The sequence below is a fragment of the Petromyzon marinus genome, chromosome 23, assembly GCF_048934315.1.
Source record: "Petromyzon marinus isolate PM22_M1 ecotype Great Lakes invasive population chromosome 23, UKy_Petmar_22M1.pri1.0, whole genome shotgun sequence".
Taxonomy (NCBI): Eukaryota; Metazoa; Chordata; class Hyperoartia; order Petromyzontiformes; family Petromyzontidae; genus Petromyzon; species Petromyzon marinus.
The window spans coordinates 1558640-1583931 of NC_133689.1; the positions used below are offsets into that span (position 1 = coordinate 1558640).

Consider the following 25292-nt stretch of genomic DNA (forward strand, 5'->3'; position numbering starts at 1 on the left):
TGAGGCCGGGACTGCCCGGCCATCCCAGGGCGTTTGGTAGCTCTGTGATAAACAAAACACACTTGTTATATTTCATTGTTATATTTCATTGTTATATTTAATTGTTATATTTCATTGTTATATTTAATTGTTATATTTCCCCTGCTCTGGTATTGGTTCTGTTCCCCGTGGGCAGCATACATCAAAATGACGATCACCATCACGATCACTCATCATGTTGACGATCACCATCACGATGATCGCCGGTTGGTTTCGACAGCGCCGCCGCCTTCCTGTACTCCGGGGCGTCTCTCACTCAGAGCGCTCGACGCGCGATCGAGTGAACGGCATCGCGTCCCGAACGCCTTTGAAAGGGCACGTCCAGTGGGCAGCTGTCCCTGTGCGGCACAAAGCGACTCAGCACCCCACCTGCTAGCGGGCATTCGTCTGCCAGTAGAGGGGGGGAGGGGGCGATCATTGCTGCTGCTATGCCTAATCCCGACTGGGTCATTTTTCAAAATCGGCTCACTCGAATGAAGTCATTGGATGGGATCTTTAACGCTGCGAAGCGAACGGCGCTTCGTGTTGGATGGCTACCGCCCTGCTGAGTTCGAACTCCGAACCTCTGCCACGAGCGGCGGGCGCTCTTCCTCTCGCCGTGCTGCGTCACCCACCGCCCCATGCTGGCACGGGTCCTGGCAAAGTGGATTGGCACGCGTGGTGAGGTGCCGGTGCGTGGCGCTGCGTGTGTGGCGCAGTGTGGCGTTTAGCGCTCCGCTGTGCTGCCAACCACGGCAATCAGAGTTCCATTCCCGCTCACGGCCACCAACACCGGTGACGATTTTCTGAACTGGTCCTGCGCCTCCGTTAGGTCGTCTCAATCTCAAATGAGTACCTGGTGCGGTGTGTAAACATCGCCGCTAGGGAGACAAAGGCGGTCAGGCGTGGTGCTGACCACAATCCACCTGGTATGTCGTGCCGGCCTTCCTCGATGTTCGCTAACAGCACTTGCCCCAATAGTCTGTTGAAGGCTATACGGAGGATCTTTGTCTTGGGGCGTGCTTTCGTGTTTTCGTAGCGTGATGTGAGAGTAACCGCGTCGCCGTGTCTTGACTTTGTCTGTCTGTCACGCTTGATAAATAACATTAATGAAAAAAAAAACACCACCTCATCCTCCACCACCACCCCCACCACCACCAGCACCACCGTGTAACATCAATATGCACAGGACGCAGATGAAATTAGTATCGGTGATATGGGTTCACAAAAAAATCAGCCTGACAGCTTGCCAATTTTCCAGAGGATCAGTCAGATTTGTTGTAAGTATTAATAATTAGAAAGATTCAATTAATTCCCTTTTATGTCATCCACCACCCAAGCCCTTCCACCCTCCCCAGCGTATTAAGGACTCTCTGTGCGTGTCGGACAAAGGCGCAGCCCTGAAATTGCTCACTCAAGCCACTGCTGGTGGAAGGACCTCAGCTAGAGGGAGCTCTAGAGAGTGCGCCTCTCGTGGGGATTTTGGCCTACTCTTCCACACTGCCCAGACACCTTAGAAGACGTGAGGATACCCAGACGCGCGACCTACCGATGGACGAGTTGTCGACACTGCCCGGCAGGCGCGGGATTTCAGCCACTCGCTCCGTGCTGTGAGCCGCCGCGCCAGCGCGCAGCCGACACAGAACAACAAACCGCCGCCATGCGCTGCGCCCCATCTCATCGCGGGAGATGAGCGGCTGGGGGCCTGGAGAGCGCTTTGGATGGGCGACCGCCGTGCGTTGCCGCACGCTTCGTTGGCGCCAGCAGACGGCAGTGCTGATAAGCCCGCCGTTGTACCGTACGTCTATGCTCCCGCAACTATATTCTCTCCGCCGTCACCAGCGCGCACTCACTTGCCCGTTCAATTGACTCGCGTCACCTCGGCGTCATCAAATAGCTCCCCACGACCAGCAAGGCGTGGGGAGGCCCTCGTACAAAGATGGGTTGGCAGCAGGGCCGTGGCTGTGCATAAAGAGCGGTTGTTCTACGGGGAAACAACTGTGCCTCTACCATAGAAATGTGGAATTTCCATCACTGGTCGGAGCCCCCAAGGCACCGAGCTTGAAGCACTGCGCTACGAGTGTCCAGGTGTGTGCACCTTGCCTGGCACGGGCGCCGTGGTGATGGTTCTTGGTAAGTAGTGTGTGTTTTGCGCCGTGGTTCTGTGCCAGTTAAACATCCACAACATATATCTCCGTGTGGCACGTTCGATTAATAAAGTTAAAGTAAATTTAAAAACAACTTAAGCAACGGCCACATCAATAACCGCGGACACAAATTCAATCAGTCTTTGGTAAAACGCGCATTTCTAAAAAAAAAAAACCCGGCAGCTTGCAGATTTTCCAGATGATCGGTCAGGTTTGCTGCGATTTTATGAATTATGAGAAAACATCAAATTAATCCCTCCGGTGTCAGGGCAGCGCGAAGCAAATCGCGCGCTGTGAGAGAGACAAAGGGGGCCGAGAGCGACGCACCTTGGACAGGCCTCCGACTTCAAGGTAGAAGCAGACGAGGAAGACGTTCCACGAGACCCACAGCACCATCCACACGGCGTACTGCACGCACAGCACACACGGCACGCACAGCACACCACCGTGTACTGCACTGTGTACTGCACGGTGTGTGTACTGCACTGTGTACTGCAGTGTGTTTGTACTGCAGTGTGTGTGTACTGCACGGTGTGTGTACTGCACTGTGTGTGTACTGCACTGTGTGTGTACTGCACCGTGTACTGCACTGTGTACTGCACTGTGTGTACTGCACTGTGTACTGCACTGTGTGTGTACTGCACTGTGTGTGTACTGCACTGTGTACTGCACGGTGTGTGTACTGCACCGTGTACTGCACCGTGTACTGCACTGTGTACTGCACTGTGTACTGCACTGTGTGTGTACTGCACGGTGTGTGTACTGCACTGTGTACTGCACTGTGTACTGCACTGTGTGTACTGCACTTCATTTTGTGCATGTTGCACTCAGCACCACACACATGATGTACTACACACGCAGTACACTAACACAGCACCACACACATGATGTACTACACACGCAGTACACTGCTCACACAGCACCACACACATGATGTACTACACACGCAGTACACTGCTCACACAGCACCACACACATGATGTACTACACACGCAGTACACTGCTCACACAGCACCACACACATGATGTACTACACACGCAGTACAACACAGCACCACACACATGATGTACTACACACGCAGTACACTGCTCACACAGCACCACACACATGATGTACTACACACGCAGTACACTGCTAACACAGCACCACACACATGATGTACTACACACGCAGTACACTGCTAACACAGCACCACACACATGATGTACTACACACGCAGTACACTGCTCACACAGCACCACACACATGATGTACTACACACGCAGTACAACACAGCACCACACACATGATGTACTACACACGCAGTACACTGCTCACACAGCACCACACACATGATGTACTACACACGCAGTACACTGCTAACACAGCACCACACACATGATGTACTACACACGCAGTACACTCCTCTCACAGCACCACACACATGATGTACTACACACGCAGTACACTGCTAAAACAGCACCACACACATGATGTACTACACACGCAGTACACTGCTAAAACAGCACCACACACATGATGTACTACACACGCAGTACACTGCTCACACAGCACCACACACATGATGTACTACACACGCAGTACACTGCTAAAACAGCACCACACACATGATGTACTACACACGCAGTACACTGCTAACACAGCACCACACACATGATGTACTACACACGCAGTACACTGCTAACACAGCACCACACACATGATGTACTACACACGCAGTACACTGCTAACACAGCACCACACACATGATGTACTACACACGCAGTACACTGCTCACACAGCACCACACACATGATGTACTACACACGCAGTACACTGCTCACACAGCACCACACACATGATGTACTACACACGCAGTACACTGCTCACACAGCACCACACACATGATGTACTACACACGCAGTACACTCCTCTCACAGCACCACACACATGATGTACTACACACGCAGTACACTGCTCACACAGCACCACACACATGATGTACTACACACGCAGTACACTGCTAACACAGCACCACACACATGATGTACTACACACGCAGTACACTGCTAACACAGCACCACACACATGATGTACTATACACGCAGTACACTGCTCACACAGCACCACACACATGATGTACTACACACGCAGTACACTGCTCACACAGCACCACACACATGATGTACTACACACGCAATACACTGCTAACACAGCACCACACACATGATGTACTACACACGCAGTACACTCCTCTCACAGCACCACACACATGATGTACTACACACGCAGTACACTGCTAAAACAGCACCACACACATGATGTACTACACACGCAGTACACTGCTAAAACAGCACCACACACATGATGTACTACACACGCAGTACACTGCTAACACAGCACCACACACATGATGTACTACACACGCAGTACACTGCTAACACAGCACCACACACATGATGTACTACACACGCAGTACACTGCTCACACAGCACCACACACATGACACAGTCCCCCACCTTAACACGCCGCTAGATCTAAAAGCACGGCCTTGTGTGGCCGGCAGCTTCAGGCAGTCGCCGGCACAGTTTGCGTGCCCCTACGATGTCGCGGGCGGGCGCCAGTGAGAGGTGAATTTGTCGGATTGGGCTGCGGTTCGACTTTAAAGCGACGACTCCGTTCGTTCCTGTGGCGCTGACGCAGCGGCGGTAACAACGCCGACCCAGCAGCGTTCATCCTCCTGCTGCTGCTGCTGCTCAGCGTCTCGGAGTCACTCCTCGCCATCGCGAGCGAGCAGAGGCGACCCCTTCGGGTCGAGGTCACGGCCGGGTTTCGGGGCCGGGTGGATCGAGGGGACCCCCGCGGACTCGACGGGCTCGCTTCGGGCGGCGGGAGCCGGGGGACGAGACGACAAGGGGCGGTGGGGGGGGGGTCCCCCGGTTCCGCGTGGTGCGATCAAAAAAATATCATGGAGGTGATGGAGCGCACGGCGGACACGGCGGAGAGATCGCGGGGGAGGTGGGCCCACAGGGCCGACACGGAGCAGAGCGCGTGAAGGAGAGAGTCCATCCCCTGCTGCACACTCGGGTCTCGTGTCATGGGAACAGCGGAACACTGCTGCAAGCGGCAAAGGCGCCTGCCACTGGATTCGAACTCTAGGGTTCTCGTCGTCTGCGACTGTGTGTGTACACACCGTTGGAGACGACGGTGTGTACACACAAACACAACGCTGTGTGTCCCCACACAACGCTGTGTGTCCCCACACACACACACTCACACAACGGTGTGTGTGTGTCCCCACACACACACAACGGGGCGAGGGAGTGAGACGGCGGGCAGCTGGATGACCCAGCCTCCTGAGCATCTTGTGATGCTCAGGAGGCGCAATAACTCCCTGCCGGCCTAGACCACAGCAGCCCGTTCTCGACCTCTCGTCGTCATCTCCGCTGTGGCCTCGCGAGGATCGTGTTGCTTCAGGGGTTTGCGACCTGCGACTCCGGGGCCGCGTGCGCTTCGTGACCGCTGTGTAGCAAGCACCGCCGTCTCGTGATCACACGTGATGACGTGTGATCACACGTGAGATCACACGTGAGATCACATGTGTGATCACACGTGATATCACACCAAGTTCAACGCGGCTCTTGAAACTTTGAGGTTTTTTTTTTCTTTTTGTTACCGAATTTGAGAAAAAAAACCTCTCTTCTCGTTATATAAGTTGCCGACAACCGTATTGGTTGAAAGCAATGGGTGGAGGGGTGATGGGGGGAAAGGAGGAGGGCAAAACGAAGATCTTCTTGGGGAAACCACCAAAGGGCCCGGCCGGCACCGCCCGGGCAGTGGCTTCGTGGAGCGCCGCGTTCGGAGCGAGACGCCGAGGGCGCCGCGACGCGGCACTGAGAGCCGCCTCGGCCGTCTCCTGCCTCTCGCCTCCGTGCAATAGACGAGAGAGGAGAGAAGGACCCCCCCCACTCCCCCGCCAGCACACACACACACACACATGCGCGCCATTACAATTATGGTGCTAATCCTCTGCATCTGCCTGCGATGGTGGCAGCGGGCGGGCGGAGTGTGTAAAGGGTTAAGACGACAGATTGGTGTATTTCTCCAGCGGGAGGCTTATCACGCACGGTTCAGTAAGCACGCAGCCTTCACGCGATGCGAGGTGGCATTAGGACGGGCGAGCAATTTGCGTATTAAAAATGCAAGCCGGGGACGGTGGCGGGCGAATTGTAACTCGCGAATGTGAACTGCGCGGCGGGCGTAGGAGGCATAGAAGAGTGAAAGATAGTGAGTGACATAGCGAGTGACATAGTGAGTGACATAGCGAGTGACATAGCGAGTGACACAGCGAGTGAGAGATAAAGTGAGTGAGAGATAAAGTGAGTGAGAGATAGTGAGAGTGAGAAATAGTGAGTAAGATATTGAGTGTGAGAGTGACATAGCGAGTGAGAGTGAGTGAAAGAGAAAGTGAGAGAGTGAGAGAGAGTGAGAGATAGAGTGAGTAAGATATTGAGTGAGAGGGTGACATAGCGAGTGAGAGTGAGTGCGAGATAAAGTGAGAGAATGAGTGAGAGATAGAGTGAGAGTGAGAGATTGAGCGAGAGTCGAGTGAGAGTGAGAGATAGGGTGAGTAAGATACGGAGTGAGAGTGAGTGAGTGAGAGTAAAGTGAGAGATTGAGTGAGAGTGAGAGATATAGCGAGAGTGAGAGATCGAGTGAGAGTGAGAGATATAGAGAGTGAGTGAGGGATCGAGTGAGAGATAAAGTGAGAGATTGAGTGAGAGTGAGAGATATAGAGAGTGAGAGATTGAGTGAGAGTGAGAGATATAGAGAGTGAGAGATTGAGTGAGAGATCGAGTGAGAGATAGAGGAGAGTGAGAGTGAGAGATAGAGTGAGTAAGATATGGAGTGAGAGAGTGAGTGAGAGGGAAAGTGAAAGATTGAGTGAGAGATAGAGTGAGAGTGAGAGATATAGAGAGTGAGAGATTGAGTGAGAGATATAGTGAGAGTGAGAGATAGAGTGAGATATATAGAGAGTGAGAGATTGAGTGAGAGATATAGTGAGAGTGAGAGATAGAGTGAGAGATATAGAGAGTGAGAGATATAGTGAGAGTGAGAGATTGAGTGAGAGATCGAGTGAGAGATAAAGTGAGAGATATAGAGTGAGAGATATAGTGAGAGATCGAGTGAGAGATAAAGTGAGAGATAGAGGAGAGTGAGAGATAGAGTGAGTAAGATATGGAGTGGGAGATATAGAGAGTGAGAGATTGAGTGAGAGATAAAGTGAGAGATAGAGGAGAGTGAGAGTGAGAGATAGAGTGAGTAAGATATGGAGTGAGAGTGAGTGAGAGAGAAAGTGAAAGATTGAGTGAGAGATAGAGTGAGAGTGAGAGATAGAGTGGGAGATATAGAGAGTGAGAGATATAGTGAGAGTGAGAGATTGAGTGAGAGATCGAGTAAGAGATAAAGTGAGAGATATAGAGAGTGAGAGATATAGTGAGAGATCGAGTGAGAGATAAAGTGAGAGATAGAGTGAGAGATAGAGTGAGAGATATAGAGAGTGAGAGATTGAGTGAGAGATCGAGTGAGAGATAAAGTGAGAGATAGAGGAGAGATCGAGAGGATACAATCCTCGTGGGCGGAGCGCGATGATGCACGGGGTAGAAGACAGAGAATGTGTTCGCATATCCGACTCTGGGAGGTCCGTAGCGGCGCTGCTCGGGCAGATGGCTGCCCCGGATTACGGATACTTTTTTTCTGGCAACCCCTACCCCCCCTGGTTTTTGTATTTGAGCGGAATGGGACATGACGTTTTAATTACTTTTATAATGAGCTGCGAACAGCTAAAGCGGTGTCGCAGAGGCAGTCGCTATGAGGGCGGATTGTGCGCAGGGAATAGACTCCTCGGTCTCGGAGATGAAGAAGGAACGAGAGGACGGAGGAGCGAAAGGGGAGGGAGGCATCGTGAGCCTTGCAGCAGCTGGGTGGATGTGGATTATTTTAGGCGGGCGTAGAACGGGCATGTAACCGAATAATTTGCCCAATCTCCACCAATCTATTTATTTTACCTCCGCAACATTGGTGCGGGGAAGATAACGATCATGTGTATGTTTTAGGTGTGTGTGTCTGTGTGTGTGTATGTCTGTGTGTGTATGTGTGTATGTGTGTGTATGTCTGTGTGTGTCTCTATGTGTATGTCTGTGTGTGTCTCTGTGTGTATGTGTGTATGTGGGGAGCGATAGTGTAGCGGTTAGCGCGCTGCGCTGCGCTATGAACCTGGCGACCCGGGTTCGATTCCCGCTCACGGCCAACACCAGTGACGATTTTCTGAACCGGTCCCGGGCTTCCCCTAGGTCGACTCAGCCTCAAATGAGTACCTGGTGCGGTGTGTAAACATTGCCACTGGGGAGACTAAGACGCTCGGGCGTGGTGCTGGCTACCCACCCTATCGTGTACCGTTCAAGCCTTCATAGGTGCTCGCTAACAGCACTTGCCCCAACAGTCTGTTAAGGCTATCCGGGGGATCTTTGCGTGTGTTTATTTTCCTCTGCACGGCTGCTGTCACCCTGCCGTCAGTCACCCCGCCCTGGCTCGAGGAGACAATCGCTTGCTTTTATTGATTCCTTAAAAAAAACACCACACGTGTCTTTACACACGCGCCTTGAACTTCTCTCGCACCGCACGTGGCCAAGCGTGCGTATCGGAGGTGCGCCGCACGTGTGCCCCGTGCGGTGCAGAGTCGACGAGCGAAAGTTGGACTCCGGCCTGGGTCTCGGCAGGCGGCGACGGTGAGAACCGCGGTGGAACTCGACCGTGGAGTTCGCCATCCACCGCAGAGGTCAAACATTTTGTCGAAGGGTCCTTACAGTTGTTACGTTTCGCCGCGAGGGCGGTGCACTTGCACCACCCCGATAGGTCGAGGTCAGCTTCGGCAGCTACCGTGTTTGGTATTCATCAGCGCACCGAGGTCTTTGTTAACATGTTTTTATTTATTATTATCTCAGCCTGCGTCTTCGTTCAGATCTCGTGGAATTCCTCTCACGCATTTGCTCGCCGGTGTGTGGAGCCGCAGTTGCGTTCATCATCTCGCTCGTTGAGTTCCATCCAACTCTTTGTTGACAAAAATAAATATTCTCATCGCTAATTTAGAAATGTATGGATGTATGTTGAAACTTCCTTCGCACCGTACGTAGGCCAACCACGCTAATCGTACGACTGCTGCTCGACACGTGTTGTCTCTACGTCAAGGTAAAGTGCTGCTGTCGCTGCTGATTAGCGAGGTTATCGGTCCGGCTCGTCACGCGCTGATCTCATGCCCAGCCACACGATGGAGCGGCGGCGGGGGGGGGAGGGGCACAATAACGGCGATGGAGACGCTCACAAATTGTGCGCCTCATCCCCCACACCACCGCCACCACCGCCGCGTGTGCACAAGCGGTCGTGGTGGTGTTGGCGGCGGTGCTTACTCGACGAGGGCAAATTGAAAAACGCGCATCGAATCCGCGGAAAGCGAGACACAGTTCAAGTTAAATGCGTCGTTGATGGAGCCATATGGAAAGCATCTGGCTGTGAACGTCGCGGACGGAGTTCGCGAAGCGCGCGCGGGCGTCAACAAACGCCGCGAGCTTCCCACCGACGGCTCCGCCGCCCCCGCTCGTCGAGGAGCGCCTCGGGGCGCGCCGCCCCTGCAGCGTCTCGAACGCGCGCGTGGCGTGCGGGCGCGTGGGGAGCGGTGGCGCAGCGGTTGAGCGCACTGCGCTCCCGATGAGCTATGCAAGCGAACTGAGCTGTGTGACTGTTTTGCTGAAGCGGCCTGAACACACATTATAGCTCGACGAAAAGGCGTTTCATCACGTGGGAATTTATAGCAGCCGAGTAATGTGAACGCGTGATGTTGATAATTACAAATGCGGAGGGGAAAACTGGAGGGTCCAGAGAAAATAATCCACGCGACCAAGGGAGAGAGAGAGAGGGAGACATGCAATCTCCAAATATACAGCAGGCGTCACAGTCGGGATCGGACCCACCGCTGTCCCATCAGACCCACCGCTGCCCCATAGTGCAGCGTGGTGCAGCATGGTTAGCCAGTGTGCAGCATAGTGCGCCAGTGTGCATAAGTGTACATCAGGGTGCAGCATCGTGCGGCAGCGTTGCGCCCTTGTGCAGCAGAGTGCTGCAGTGTGCAGCAGAGCGCTGCACCGTGCAGCAGAGTGCTGCAGTGTGCAGCAGAGCGCTGCACAGTGCAGCAGAGTGCTGCACTGTGCAGCAGAGTGCTGCACCGTGCAGCAGAGTGCTGCAGTGTGCAGCAGAGTGCTGCACTGTGCGGCAGAGTGCTGCAGTGTGCAGCAGAGTGCTGTACTGTGCAGCGGGGAGTCGCCGTCTCGTGCGTGGACCGTGGGCTTCGTGCCGGGGCGCAGCAACTCGTGGCGGCCTCGGGCGGGCGTCGCGACCGCCGGGTGGGCTCAGAGTAAAGCGGCAGGGCGCATCGCCACAGATCCACACGCGGAGCTGCGCTATTGGAGCCAATCCACGGCAAAGCGAACAGGATGTCTGACGACTTGAGCTTCGCGAACACTCAGAGGGGTGACACAAAGCACCGCGAGTGTTGGAGCGATATTCCCCGCTAAGTAAGTGTCAGGGCGTTGTTGGTGTGGGCTTATAGGTGCAATAATAAAATGTCCCAACCCACCCGCCCATACCTCCTCCCCCCTGTTCATAGCCAGGCGCCTGGGCTCCTCCAGCACGGGGGCTTCTGTGCAGTTGCACCGCCTGCACACTCGATAGTTACTCCGTTGCTAGAGAGACCGACAGTTTAATACATGCGTGTGTGGAAACGGGTGGGAGCATGTGGGCCACGTGTTATTGACTTGCGTCACGTGGACCGTAACCTATAGCACCTGAATCGTCAGTCCTGTGACCTATCGGTGAGCCTTTGACACTTCAACGTGGCATCAATTTGCACCTAGCCTGGCACAAGTATTGTGATGACGTCACCGCCAGATAGTGGTGAATGACGGTTGTTGTCGTGTGTAGGTGTGTGTGTGCACAGTGTGTCACCTTTTAAGTTGTCTTTCCATTTTTATTTAGATTGTGCAGCTAGCATCAGGTCATGCGATGCTGAAAATTTCATTGGGCAGCAGTGCATCACCTTATTAGGGAATGTCCCAAGTAAATATATGTTATATAACTTTAAGTAATTACTCATGCACACTCGTGCAAGTGTAGCATGGCAAGCAAATCAACATTGGTTTCTTCTGTGGAGTTTTTGAGTCTCTGCGTGTGAGTATATGGGTTTCTGTGTGTCTACAGTTCTATAGGCGAGTCTATTGGTCTCTAGGTGATTATATGGGTCTCTATGTGAGTTTATGGGTATCTGTGTGAGACTGTGGGTTTCTGTAAGAGTCTTTTCGTCTCTGTGTAAATCTATCCTCTAGGTGAGTCTATTGGTCTCGAGGTGAGTCTATGGTTATCGAGGCGCCTTTATATGTATCATAGGTGAGTCACTGGGTCTCTGTGTGAGTCTATGAGTCTCTGTGTGAGTCATTGGTGACTGGCCTGAGACAACCATCTCGCTAAACCTAAGAACCCGAAGTAATCATGGCCAGCGGCTGAAATCCGGATTCGAACCCAGGGGTCTAAGTGGTGCTGGTTCAGCCTCTCTGATGCCTGAGCTACTCGGCGACCACCACTTCTGAGTGAGCGGCATTCAAAAGCCTGGAAATTGGCGGCGAGGCGCAATCAGCCAGGGCTGCGTGAGAGCGGGAGAAGAAAAATGCGATTTACGTGACGGGCAGGTTGACAGGGCACGGGTGTGTGCTCTGATAATGGCGTGGCTGCTGCTTCGCCGATGTCTGCAGTGGCGTTTTATCGCCTCTCCCGTGTGCCTCGCTCACTCCCCGCTGAACCTCGCTCACTCCCCGCTGAACCTGGCTCACTCCCTGCTGAACCTGGCTCACTCCCCGCTGAACCTGGCTCACTCCCCGCTGAACCTCGCTCACTCCCCGCTGAACCTGGCTCACTCCCCGCTGAATCTGGCTCACTCCCTGCTGAACCTGGATCACTCCCCGCTGAACCTGGCTCACTCCCCGCTGAACCTGGCTCACTCCCCGCTGAACCTGGCTCACTCCCCGCTGAACCTGGCTCACTCCCCGCTGAACCTGGCTCACTCCCCGCTGAACCTGGCTCACTCCCCGCTGAACCTGGCTCACTCCCCGCTGAACCTGGCTCACTCCCCGCTGAACCTGGCTCACTCCCCGCTGAACCTGGCTCACTCCCCGCTGAACCTGGCTCACTCCCCGCTGAACCTGGCTCACTCCCCGCTGAACCTGGCTCACTCCCCGCTGAACCTGGCTCACTCCCCGCTGAACCTGGCTCACTCCCCGCTGAACCTGGCTCACCCCCCGCTGCTCAAGGAGTCAACGCACAGGATGGGCGGCACGCTGCTAGTTGACGGGCGACAGCCGCGGCGTGGCGCGCTCGAGGCTCGGGTTCACCGCAGTTGAGCGACGATGCTCTGATGAACATTGATTCTTACACTGAGCAGTACCACGGGGCATCGACTCGCTCGCGCAAGAGACGGCGTTTTAATTCGTGGCCGTTGCACGCAATTCGGTTCACGTAAATATCTGCAGCCGCTAGAGCAGCGGTGGAAATTACTCGAAGGCCCACGGGCTGGAGATGGCCCGGCACTCCGCGGCATACGGCCCCACGGACTCGGGAGGCCGACCACGTGGAATGGGCTGCAGGCGGGGGTCTACCCGTCACCGAGAGCATCTTAGCCTGCGACCTCCTTCGGAACCGCGCCGTGCGTGTGACGCGAGGGGGCTCAGCTGGCGCGCCTGGTTGCGGCGTGCAGGAGAAGCGAGAAGACGGTGGTCGAGTGGAAGCTGCAAGCGGGAGCTGGATGTTTTATGGCAGAAAAAGCGGATGATGTCCTGAGTGTGGTGTGAGACATTATAGTCGGATGGGTTGGTGTGTGAGGTTTGATATGTAGGTGGCTGATGGGTTGGGTGTGGAGTGAGTAGGATTGACTCATGGGTTGGGGTACCAGGGACACGGTAAATATATATTTAGGGGGGGGGCCTTCAAGATCCAACGCGCCGGGCTGCAGCCCCGATGAAGTCCCCAGAGCGGGTGAGCGAGGAGGCGTTCGTCTGCGACACGTGCCCGACTCTCACCGCGGTGAGGTAGCGTGGGCGGTACTGCAGCGCTCCGAAGAGGCCCAGGATGAGCATGAGGATGTGCAGGAAGTTGGCGAGGATGGGCGCCCACTGGTAGCCCAGGAAGTCGAAAATCTGCCGCTCCACGGCCGTCACCTGTCGCGAGCAACGGCACAGGGGGGGGGGGGGGGGTTGCGTGAAAGCGGTCGTGAGAGTGGCGGCAAGACGAAGACGGAGGGGAAGGAGAATCGTGCGCGCGCGTGGATTCGCACTCATTGACGCGCGTGCCTCCTCGGAGGTGTTTGATCGCTCGCTACGTTCGCAGCTGGACGAGATGTCACCACGGCGCTTGAGGTGTGACACCGCGAGGTGATTTCACGCGTGATGAAGTCATCGCCTTGACGAATTCTTTAAGCGCTGGAGTTTTTATAACCAGCAAGTTTTAAACAACCAATTAGACTTAAAAAAAAATGTAAGCCCTACATTTAGAATCGTAGTTAAATTCATCATATTATTCACATTTAGTCGTGAGTTAAAAGCACTCCGAAGCGGTTTTCTGGAAGTGCAGATATTCATCCTCCTATCCGTAGGGGTTTTTTTTTATTGCGGAGAAGAAGAGTGACCCAGAAGCTATGGAGAGCTCATCCTCTAATCCGCGTCTAGCCGTGGAAAACCTCGCTTCTATTTATTCTTTTCATCTTCACGAAAATGGTCCATCAAGAGAGCCCTCGTCTGCGGCTTGAGCTCCTTCCCCGCCTGGCCGCTGATCTCTCAGTAACAATCCGGGGCCCGTTTGTCTTCTGGAGTCTTTGCTTGCAACAGTGTTACCCGGAGCATCTGATTTATTGGCTCAGACAGCCGAGGACGCAGCATCACAGGGAGCGCGCCTTCCGCAATGGGCGCCGTGCCTGATGGGTTTTGGTCGTAAAAAGTCTACGATGGTTAAAATCGTTTTTTTTTATTTTTTATTTAACATTCCCGGCAACAGCGTCGATATAACAAACACACAAACTAAAAAACGAATGTTTAACGGGTTTGCCGCACGTGTACAAATGTCGCGTGTAATAAACACAACACATTTAGTTATAAACTCACAATTACAGGCGGCGTAATGCCGAGCAGCGCCACTGGACTTGCAATGCAGAGTCCCCCAGTTCAATTCCATCTCCCGGCGTGGAAGCTCAAACAATAGCGCTAGTTTCTTACACCCCCCCCCCCCCCATCAACTCTCTCCACCCAGCGGTACCTCATGGTCTATGAGCAAGGTCGCGCGTGTTGGGGCAAAGTGAGAGTACGGCCACCTCTTCCGACTAAAATTCCACGAGGAATCGGTCACTGGTTCCTGTTCGGTAAAAACCGGCCGTAGATTCTGAAATATCTTGGAAGAAGAGGGCGCACCCACACTTTACCCCACCGCACGTGACGCGCCGATCGACTAACCGCGAACAGTGGTGGACGTCTTTGTACCCCTGGGCAGACAGAGGCGGTGGAGCCGGGAAGGGGAGCGATAATTTAAGAACCTTTCGCCATTCTTCGAGTGCCGCGCCGGGAGATCGAACCAAGCCGGTGACCAGCGCGCCAGCTGTTACAATACCGCAGCATCCAGCTGTCTGCCGTTCGATATTCATCTTCTTCGCGTGCATGACGTGTCCCGGTTTTTTTTTGTCGTCACCGCCGTCACCGCTCTTGTTGTTACGTGACAGGTGGCAACCCAATTTGCTCCGCGAGCGGCCGTGGCCGGGAACGGCGACTGCGAGCGACGCCGTCTCCACGCCGGAGGCGGAGTGGGGTTAACAGCGCCGCGACATCTTAATACAATCACTGCGGCGGTCCCAGCGTTCCATTATCACTTCGCGTTTCTCATCAGGACCTAACGCGTCCCGCGGGAAGCGAAGGGAGGCAGGTGCCGAGCGGAGCGTTTTTTTCGTGAAACGTATTTATTTATTTGCTTCTTTTTTTGTTGTTGTTGATGCCCGGGCTTTGTGTTATGCGCTCTGCTGGTGCCCGCCGTGCGCTCTAAAGGGTTAATCCGGGACACAACCGCAAAATCATCATCATCATCGACACCATCAGCAGCACCATCAGCGCAAGCCACCGAGAGAGCGTTGTGACGCCGATGGCTCGTGATCAGAAGGCGTCTTTTTGTGATCGTAAAATACCTCGCCGCAACATTTTACACCACAAATGTCGTTGTAGCTGCGCCTGGCTCGTTCCTTTGTGATTCCTGGTCTGCAATGTCTGGTCTGCAACGGTGACTCCGTGCGAGTGTGCACGCCGTGCCAGGCACTGGGTGCTCACGACGCAAGGAACTGAATGACACAGCAGGATGCTCCTCCTAATGTCGACTTTTTCCCCCTCGCTCTATAGTTCTCCAATGCGGGTTCGGGTCGGCACGGCGTCCGACGTTTCGCTCAACACCCTGGGAGCTTCGCCAGGTAGCGAGAAGCTCGCGTTCTCGCTAGAGGTGTATTGGGTGCCGGCTGCCGCTGGCGTTGGTTGGCGTCGTTGATTTCATTCAGACGAAGCGAATGAACAACGTATGAGCACCAAGGACTACAACAGAACGAGTGCATTCAACACGCAGCTCTTCGCGATGAATTCATCATCGTTTTTGTGGACCACACCGCGTGAGCAAAAAAATGCGTGTCATAAGCCCTCCGTCCACCCGTTACGGTTGTCACGTGGTGGACACACGTGCCAATGTATTACTCCTTCAAAGCATCATGGTTGCGTTAAATGTTCAACAATGTTATACAATGTTGAACAATGTTACCAAATTGTGATGTTGTGGATTTCTCCCCAACATACCGGTGTGCTAAAGCAGGCATGAATTGGCACGTTTACGTGACGACTTTATTAATTGGCTGTGTCGGGTAGAGGAGGGTTTGCGACACAGTATTTTAATTGCAAGATCGAACCCAAAAATCAATTACGAATCGAACCCGGGGGACTGGCCTGCGTGTATGTTGAACTTCTTTCGCACCGCACGTTGCCAACCATGCTATTCGGAGAGTGCGTCGTGTAGCGCGCTAACCGCTGCACCACCACTCCCCACCGCCGCGCACATGCAAATTTCATCCCTAGTCGCTCGGTTTTTCCCATTTAAATGTTAACAACAACACAAGGTTCGGGGGGGGGGTCGTTCGTTTGTATTTGTAGAATTCCTGACCTCCGCCGAGCTCCCAGAGCGCACGCCTCGCAGCCGCTGATATTTGTTTAATTTTAACTCAGCACCGCGCTCGCAACGCCGAGCGCTCGCCACTCCACTGGTGGACGAGTGGCCCGTCCGCTCGCTCGACCGTGCGGGTCGTGGGGTGATGATTCGTTCGTACGTCCAGCCACGTCGGCCAGTGCGGGTTGATGAGGGCGGGGAACGCAGACGTGACAACAGAGTACAGTACAACAATGTAGTTTGCTTCACTGCCCTCTGCCACCGCACAGCAGCCCGTAACGCCTGTGACGTCCGGCGCACGTCCGTCCAAGCACTCTCCAGGCTCAAACCCCGCTTAGCGTCCCAGATCTGACGATAAGATCGCGACCGTTCCGGGCGAATTAGATCATAGGCAACACACCGAGCATGGGAGCTGTATTCAATTACGCTCATGAAGAAGCTCCCAGCACGTGGGACGAAACGTCGGACATCGTGCCGAACAACCGGAGAGCACTGCGGAGTTGGGGTGGCTTCTTTGACGGGGGGGGGGGAGCGGTGGCGACTGGGACAGCCGAGGAATCTGAGAGTCGGTGGCGTCAGTGGCTCTGGCTGGCGGAGGGGAGCTAAGGGGGGTAAGGGGTCAGCTGCTGCCCAGGACAGGTGCAGGGTGAGGGTTCGCTCCCCTCCCCATGGGGCAGGAATTTTGGGCCGAGACCGTTTGGCGGTCTCAGACCACACGTTCGCGCGGTCCCCACCGCACACTCTCGCACCCGTTTAGCTGTCACACGAACAGCGTGCCAGATGAGAAGCGTAATGCTGCACTGCGTGTGTGTGTGTCGGAGGGGAGCGGCGGTTAGCGCGTTGCGCTACGATACCCGGCGACTCCAGTTCGATTCCCGCTCACTGCCAAAACCGGTCCTGGGCCTCCGCTTGGTAAACTCAGCCTTAAATGAGTACCTGGTGCGGTGTGTAAACATCGCCACTCGGCGGAGACAAAAGCGACCGGGCGTGGTGCTGGCAACCCACCCCCTCGTGTGCCGTGTCGGCCTTCATAGGTGCTACTCGCTAACAGCGCTTGCCCCAACAATCTGTTAAGGCTACACGGGGTATCTTTGTCTTTTAGTGCCAGGGCCGCTGACATGGTGCGGGAGTCGTTGTTGCGAGCGATTGGCTCCCGCTGGTGCTTGGTTTCATCACAGACAGATGACGGCACCAAGAGGCAGAGACTGACCGAGAAACTTGCCAAGGGGCCAGTCATTCTGAGATGTCAAGAGTGTAAAAAATAATGCGCTTTGTTTTACATACCAAAAAAAATACCTAATGTACTTTCTCTGTCAATAACAATTTACCCCCGCCCGGACGACCATGGATCCACCCCACATCTGTATTGTCCATGAACAGCAACAACTCAACAAGTACATCAATAACACCGCCCTAACATGCAAGCATTTTAAATATATATCAGGTGACGTTTCAAGCAACGGCTCTTCTTCAGAGTAGTAGTGTGTGATTGACAAATGTGTTGAAGTTTTATATTGTTTGGTTGTATTGTTATTTGTGCGTGCACACCACTGCGTACAACAGAGCATCGCGAGATCTTAGTGGGGTTTTTTTTTAAATCGTCTCCTGTTTTTTTGGGTGCACGAAGACCACCCATCCGAGAGCGATCCGAGTTCAAGCTGCCCGGATCTGACGCTCTGCCGCTCCCAGGCGACACCACGGCAGGTTACGAGAACACAATCCATCACGGTTGCGATCTCTGCACTTTAAAAACCACGCACACAAATCGCCCAATGTTTTACGGCCGGGCTTTGCCGTAAAACGTGAAACATTTTCGCCTGGAAACGTGGTGCGGTGCGATTCGCTCGGGCGGACGTCGGATCGGCCCCGTGATGTAGAGGCTTCGGGACAAAGGGAGGTGTCCTGTAAATCCCGCCGTGATTTCCTTCGCGGAGCTCCACGGCTCAGCCAACGTCAATTCCTGTGTCCCGGGGACCCCTTGCCCACGAATTCTTGAGCCTCAACTACAACACGCAGGGAAAAAAAATTGGGGGGGAATCCATCGCCGCCTCCCCCTCCTCCTGCTCCCAACCGCTGGGCCCGAACATCGGACGCCCCCCCCCCCTTCATCCCCCATCATCCCCCCTCCCCCCCCCCTGATCTCCCCCCTGATCCCCCCTCCATCCCCCCCTTCATGCTTCCCCTTGATCCCCCCCTTCATCCACCCCTCCACCCCCCCTCCACCCCCCCTTCACCCCCCCTCCATCTCAAGCGATTCGAGGACGCGGAACACTGACGCCCTGACGCGCACTAGAGTGATTCGACACAACGTTCATTAACTCTCAACAGTTCATTAGCAAAGTTAATTAGAGCTCACCACTGTGAAAGATGGCTCGCCGGGTATTTTTTTTTGTGTTGTAAGGAAATACAAACACGCGGTGTTGTGGCTGCTAATCAGCAATTAGCTTCCGAGGCACGGTCCATAGGGTTCATTTCCACTTGCAGCAGGGAGTCATTGAAGCGCGCGACTCTCCGATGTTACTCTCGGCTTGTGCCGCGTGTTGGTTCTTCGTGGTGCCCGACGTTTCGCTCCGACGCGTTGGGAGCTTCTTTCGGGAGCTCGGAGAAGGCACTTCACTGTGCTCTTTTTACACATCAGGGCACGGCCGTTTATATGACCTGCAACGTGATCACCCGTCTGTCAACTAGTACATCAAAATTGGTATTTTCCAAAGTTATGATATTTTTTATTAAGTCAATCCTCTACTTTTATACGATGGGGTTGTGTGTGTACTGTAGAGTGATTGGCGAGCCGGCTGAGAGAACTCACTGCGCTTGAGAACTCAGGTTTAATTACGGGAGACTGAAAGCTGGAATCGATACGAACAGGTCCGGTTCAGCCCTCTCCACCAATTATTTACCCAGAAACTTGAAGACGCTGTCAGGATGTGGAGCGAAACGTCGGACATCGTGCCGAATCTCGCGCGGCACAGCACAGCCGCTAGTCGGACGTACGGCAGTGGTGACACCAAGAGAGCCGCACTTCACGATCCGGCTCCTTGTTTCCTTCATTTGAGACAGCGGCTCTTCCATTGCTTCTCGGCTCTGCACTGGGAGCGCGACTACAGCAGCGTGGCGCCAAGCGGCGTCACGCTGCTGTGTGGCGTCACGCTGCCTAGCGCCGCCTCGTCAACGCGGCAGTGCCACCGGTGGCCTCCAGGGAGTGGCATGGACGGGCATCGCCCGTAATTAGCCACGCGCGTTGCGCTATCGGGGCCGGCCGTTGCGTAATTGGCGTTACCTTAACCCCAATTTGTCTCGCACTTGAGGGTCCGCCTCTTGGCTCAAGTGGCCCGTTATCGTCGTGAGAGGAACGCGCAAACCCACCGTGACAATGTGCCTGACCACGTCGGATATCAGCAGCTAAGCCGGTCGAGCCTGCTTAGTGGGTGGGACGGGTGACCACCGTGCACATAAAAGGAACGCCCCGAGTGTGTAGATACGACGAGTTTTGAAATAAGTAGTTCTGTGACGTCATCTTCCGAGGCCGTTCTTAACACGCGGTGGTGCAGCTAACACCATGGGACTCTGAGAGAGCGATGGGCAATGCACGCGCGAGAAATTACAATTATCCTTGCGCTATCGGCGTCACGCCGTGAGACAGAGACATTATACAGCCAGTGCATCACCCTGCGTCGTTCTCTGCCCATTTACGCGGACAGAGAATAGCCCCAGAAGAAGCCAGCACACGATTACCAATTTGCGGTCACGCCGGGGTCATAGCGTGTATCTATGCTCTGTAAAGTGTCACATGTTAACCAAACCGAAATGGAAACGTATCGCAGTTGGGATTTAGCCAAATCGAGTGGAAAACGCCCAACATAACGTGACGGTTCAATTTCGATTTAAAGCTTTCGTGACTGCAAGAATTCATCTTCTTTGGTTCTTTCGCTAAAGTCACGTAGAATGAGAATAAAATAATGAAAAAATAAAGTGACACAAGAAAATTCTCACGACGTTTCGGCCACAACACAGAAGGCCACTTGTGTTGTGGCCGAAACGTCGTGAGAATTTGATTGTTATTTTATTGTATTATTATTTTATTCTCATTCTACGTGACTTTACCGAAAGAACCAAAGAAAACGTGACGGTTGTTTCTTGCGCAGTCAGATCGGGTTCCCAGGCCGCCGGTATCAACTCCCTGGACGTGGAAAAGCGAAAGACGAGGACTTCTTCACAATTCAGGCAAATCAGTCAATGTAATCACCAGCGAAACGCCACGGTACTCAAATTGTAAATGTCGTGGGTTTGCTCTCCAGCACACCGGTGTGCTGAATTAGTAACTTTTACGATGGATAAAATACGCCGCGAAAGCCTACGCATTAAGCAGCCCACGTGTTAAATGGGAAACCGGGTTTGAATGCATTGGCGTCTTCCCAGATTCGAACCCCTAAACCCTAACGGACCGTGACCACCCAAGGATTTCCTCGCCTGCCCGGCGACGGCCACTGTGAGCCCGCGGGGGCGCCGGGGACCAATTGAGGCGCCTTCCCATTACCGGGCCTCGAATCGGGAGCCAATCCCGCGAGAGTCTTTGTCAGTTCGAGTCTGGTGGCGAGAGTGGCCAGGCGGGGCTGCTCATTTTCTTCGCGCCCACAAGGGGCAAACGACATTTTTATTCCTGATTTTTGTTTTTGATTTTTTTCTCTCTCTCTCTCTGAGCACCAAGCCTGACCGGGTATTCATCTCGTGTCCCACCTCGTGTCTCACCTCGTGTCCCATGTCGTGTCTCACCTTGTGTCTCACGTCGTATCCCACCTCGTGTCTCACCTCGTGTCCCACCTCGTGTCCCACCTCGTGTCCCATCTCGTGTCCCATCTCGTGTCCCACCTCGTGTCCCACCTCGTGTCCCATCTCGTGTCCCACCTCGTGTCTCACCTCGTGTCTCATCTCGTGTCCCATCTCGTGTCCCATCTCGTGTCCCATCTCGTGTCTCACCTCGTGTCTCACGTCGTGTCTCACCTCGTGTCTCACCTCGTGTCCCACCTCGTGTCTCACCTCGTGTCCCACCTCGTGTCCCACCTCGTGTCCCACCTCGTGTCTCACCTCGTGTCCCACCTCGTGTCTCATGTCGTGTCCCACCTCGTGTCCCACCTCGTGTCTCACCTCGTGTCCCACCTCGTGTCCCACCTCGTGTCTCATGTCGTGTCCCACCTCGTGTCCCACCTCGTGTCCCACCTCGTGTCCCCTCTCGTGTCCCATGTCGTGTCTCATCTCGTGTCTCATGTCGTGTCTCACCTCGTGTCCCACCTCGTGTCCCATCTCGTGTCCCATCTCGTGTCTCATGTCGTGTCTCATGTCGTGTCCCATCTCGTGTCCCATGTTGTGTCTCACCTCGTGTCCCATCTCGCTTAACTCCCGGCCGCGATCGTAACTGCTGCACGCACGGAAGAGGTCGATTGTCTTGACCCTGTCGCGTGTACCCTCATCGCGCTGGTCAGATTCTCTGTGTTCATCTGGGCCTGGTGCTCTCCTGCTATTGTTGTTGTTAATATCCCTTTCCACATTAATTTGACTGCCTTGAATGCCCTCGTTTGTCGGTTAAAAGGTGCAGGCGCAGCCCTGCAAGTTTTCGGCCAAGCCATTACCAGTGAAAGAGCCTTCGCCAGATGGAGCTCTGCCACGTTGACCAGATGTCTTTGAAGTGGTGTGCTTACCCACTCTTTACCCCACCACACCCCACCCGCCGATGTTACTGACTGTGGTGTACCCCATGTACACTGCTGGGTGGACAGAGAGTGATCGGGGTTTTTACGAAACTTGCAGCATTGTGTCAACTGATAGACAGCGGTGACATCTTTATGTTGTTTATAAACACTCATTTGGCGGCTGAAAACATCTCACTGCATAGAGGAATGCAGAGCTTGGGAAATTGTTGATGGCGCCGCTTGCTCACCGTCTGGTTGCGATGCTAATTTGCACGAACGACAACGACGCTCACTTAAAACTAAACACTGGGGTCTCCGTGCTTGCGGCAAGCTGGTAACCGTTATATCTTTCAATTTTATTCACGCGGTTACCAGAATGCAGCAAAAAAAAACATCAATTGTACGCGCACGAGAGGGGAGAGGGAGTTCCCTGTGACGTGACCTCTCTCTCTCTCTGTCTCTCGTCGCTTGCGTCTCGCTGTCAATTACCCCGGATACTTTAAATACGCGAACTGTCTCAGAGACGGAGGCCAAGCCAGGGGACTTCGCAAAGCGGGGTGGGGACGGCGTGGCGGGAATGGATCTGGGTTCACCCAGATAGGGCATCAGGGAGTGGGTGTGCTTGTAGGAGCGCTCAGGGTACGTGTGAGTCAGTGGGGAGCGGTGGCGCATTGGTCTCGGCGCTAACTGCCCTCCGAGTTCGATTCCCACTCACGGCCAACGCCAGTGGTGATTATCTGAACCAGTCCTGGGCCTCTTCTAGGTCAACCCAGCCTCAAGTTAGTTACATGTGCGATGTTTGTTGAATTTATTTCGCATCGTACGTAGCCGATGTGCAAACATTGCCACCGGGGAGACAAAGGCGACCGGGCGTGGTGCTGGCATCCCAACCCCCCGTGTGCCGTGCCGGCCTTAATCGGTGCCACTTGCTAACAGCACTTGCCCCAACAGTCTGTGAAGGCTATACGGGGGGGGGGGGGGGGGGGAGGGTATTTGTTTTTGTGTTTGTGTAAACGCGCGCGCCTGTGTCTGTGTGTGTCGCGAAGAGCAGCGGCAAACTCGCACCGAGTGTCGGCAGCAGGGCTCCGTGTCCCCTACCCACCACTCAGTGCCGCACGAAGAGCTTCCAGGGGCACGTGGCCAGCAGCCAGATCCACCGCGACTCTGCTGGTCTCCGTCCAGAGCAGAGCGTGGACGTATTGAGCAGGGCATGGGTGCTGTTGTGAGATGGAAGTGAACGTGTTGAGCAGGGCATGGGTGCTGTTGTGAGATGGAAGTGAACCTGTTGAGCAGGGCATGGGTGCTGTTGTGAGATGGAAGTGAACGTGTTGAGCAGGGCATGGGTGCTGTTGTGAGATGGAAGTGAACGTGTTGAGCAGGGCATGGGTGCTGTTGTGAGATGGGCATGAACGTGTTGAGCAGGGCATGGGTGAATTGAGTAGATCATTAGCGTGTGTGTATGGGCAAGGGTGTATTGAGAAGGGCATGCATTTTGTAAGTGCTTCTTAAGGAGTGGTGGGAAAGAGTATCCGGGAGAAAATCCACACACACGCGCGCGCGCACTTAGCACGGGGCAACACTCAGAAGCCCGTTATTTATGTAGGGCCTCATTAATGTGTAATTGCCTTCTATGGAGGCACGCGCGCACAGACGCGCACGCGCGCAGCCGAGACCACGTGGGCCCGCTGACGCCCCTCGGCTCACTGTGAGCGCGACGGCGCTCGAGCCGCGAGTGCCTCCGCCGCCGTCGGCGTGAAGAGTGGCTCTCCGTGGGGAAATCGGCGCGGGAATAATGAAAAAATGAAAAATACTTCGCGAATGTTGTTACTTTCTTCCTTGTGCAATCCGGTGCGCGGATGTTCCGTCCTTCTAAATGGGCTTCATCAATTCCGACTATGAATGTGCTTTACTAAGGCTTCGGTTTTTTGCGGGGAGGGGTGTTGGGGGGGGGGCTCCTGTGACCGCATCAATTTGCGCCTTTGTCGACTGCCGCTTGGGCGTCCACAGAGGCAACGGGAGGAGTTGGATGCGGGCAGCAGAGCGTCGGGTTGGTTTGGCGCGGCACGGGTCGAGCACGGGTTTTCTGGTCACAACCCAGAGCCGTGTTGATGCTACGAGGGGCCGAAGGCAAATAGGTGGAGCGGAGCTAACTGTGTGTTACATATTGCAATTGTTGTTATGAAGTCCACAAACGTATTTATGTTTTTATCTATGTAAAACAAAAATATCGCATGTATTCGACTCAAGGTAAATTCATCAAACATAAATCACTCACGGCACTAATTATTCAAGCATGTTTTGTTTTCTTTCCCCGAGCTTCAGCTGCGACAAAGTCACGAACGCTGCCGTCGTCATTGAAAGAGAGACGTTTCCCGACGGCTGCGCTCGCGTCCCTCAGCTGTTACCTCGATGTGGAGCGGAGCGCCTCAAGGAGGGCCTACAACATAATCGGAATATTTCAGAATATTTATTTTTACTGCAGGAATCCGATGACCTATGAAGCTCTTTTTTTTCCACAGATGTCCAGTTGTTGAGAGCCGTATTATTAGCCTAGTGGTGAGCCAATCAGCAGGCATTATTACAGTACTACTTTAAATAGTTTTTGTCTGGAAAAATGTGGATCATCTAGAAGGCTTTAATCGCTGAGTCTAATGGACAGAATTGATTTTCCATGTAGATTTGGCGACACTTATCTGCGACCAGTAGGGAGTGATATCTGCACCGGTCCTAGGTACCCCCCCCCCCTCTCCATCCCCACCAAAGGCAAAAACAAAGATCCCCGTATAGCCCTTAACAGACTGTAGGGGCAAGTGCTGTTAGCGAGCACCTATGAAGGCCGGAACGGTACACGAGGGGGTGGGTGGCCAGCACCACGCCCGACCGCCTCTGTCTCTCCAGGTACTCATTTAAGGCTGAGTCGACTTAGGGGAGCCCATGACAGCTTCAGATAACCATCACTGGTATTGGCCGTGAGCGGGAATCGAACTCGGGTCGCCGGCTTTGTAGAGCGGTGAGCCCCCCCCCACCACCACGCCTATACCAACCTGCATTGACCCATCGTGGTGAAGTATAACGAATAACCTCCATATTTATTTATTTTGTAAAGCCCTTGAAGATATTTTGATGTGA

The 25292-nt window shown here is 54.0% G+C and overlaps 1 protein-coding gene across 1 annotated transcript in view; it reads right to left on the minus strand.

The window, feature by feature from the left end:
* Nucleotides 1-25292, minus strand: part of LOC116945142 (sodium/potassium-transporting ATPase subunit beta-1-interacting protein 3-like) — a 92162-nt gene that overhangs the window by 31623 nt on the left and 35247 nt on the right. Inside the window, exons 2-3 of the mRNA XM_032959311.2 lie at nucleotides 13323-13460; nucleotides 2493-2573 (exon numbers count right to left, since the gene is read on the minus strand). Coding sequence (XP_032815202.1) covers nucleotides 2493-2573; nucleotides 13323-13460 — 219 coding nt within the window. The remainder of the gene's footprint in view (nucleotides 1-2492; nucleotides 2574-13322; nucleotides 13461-25292) is intronic.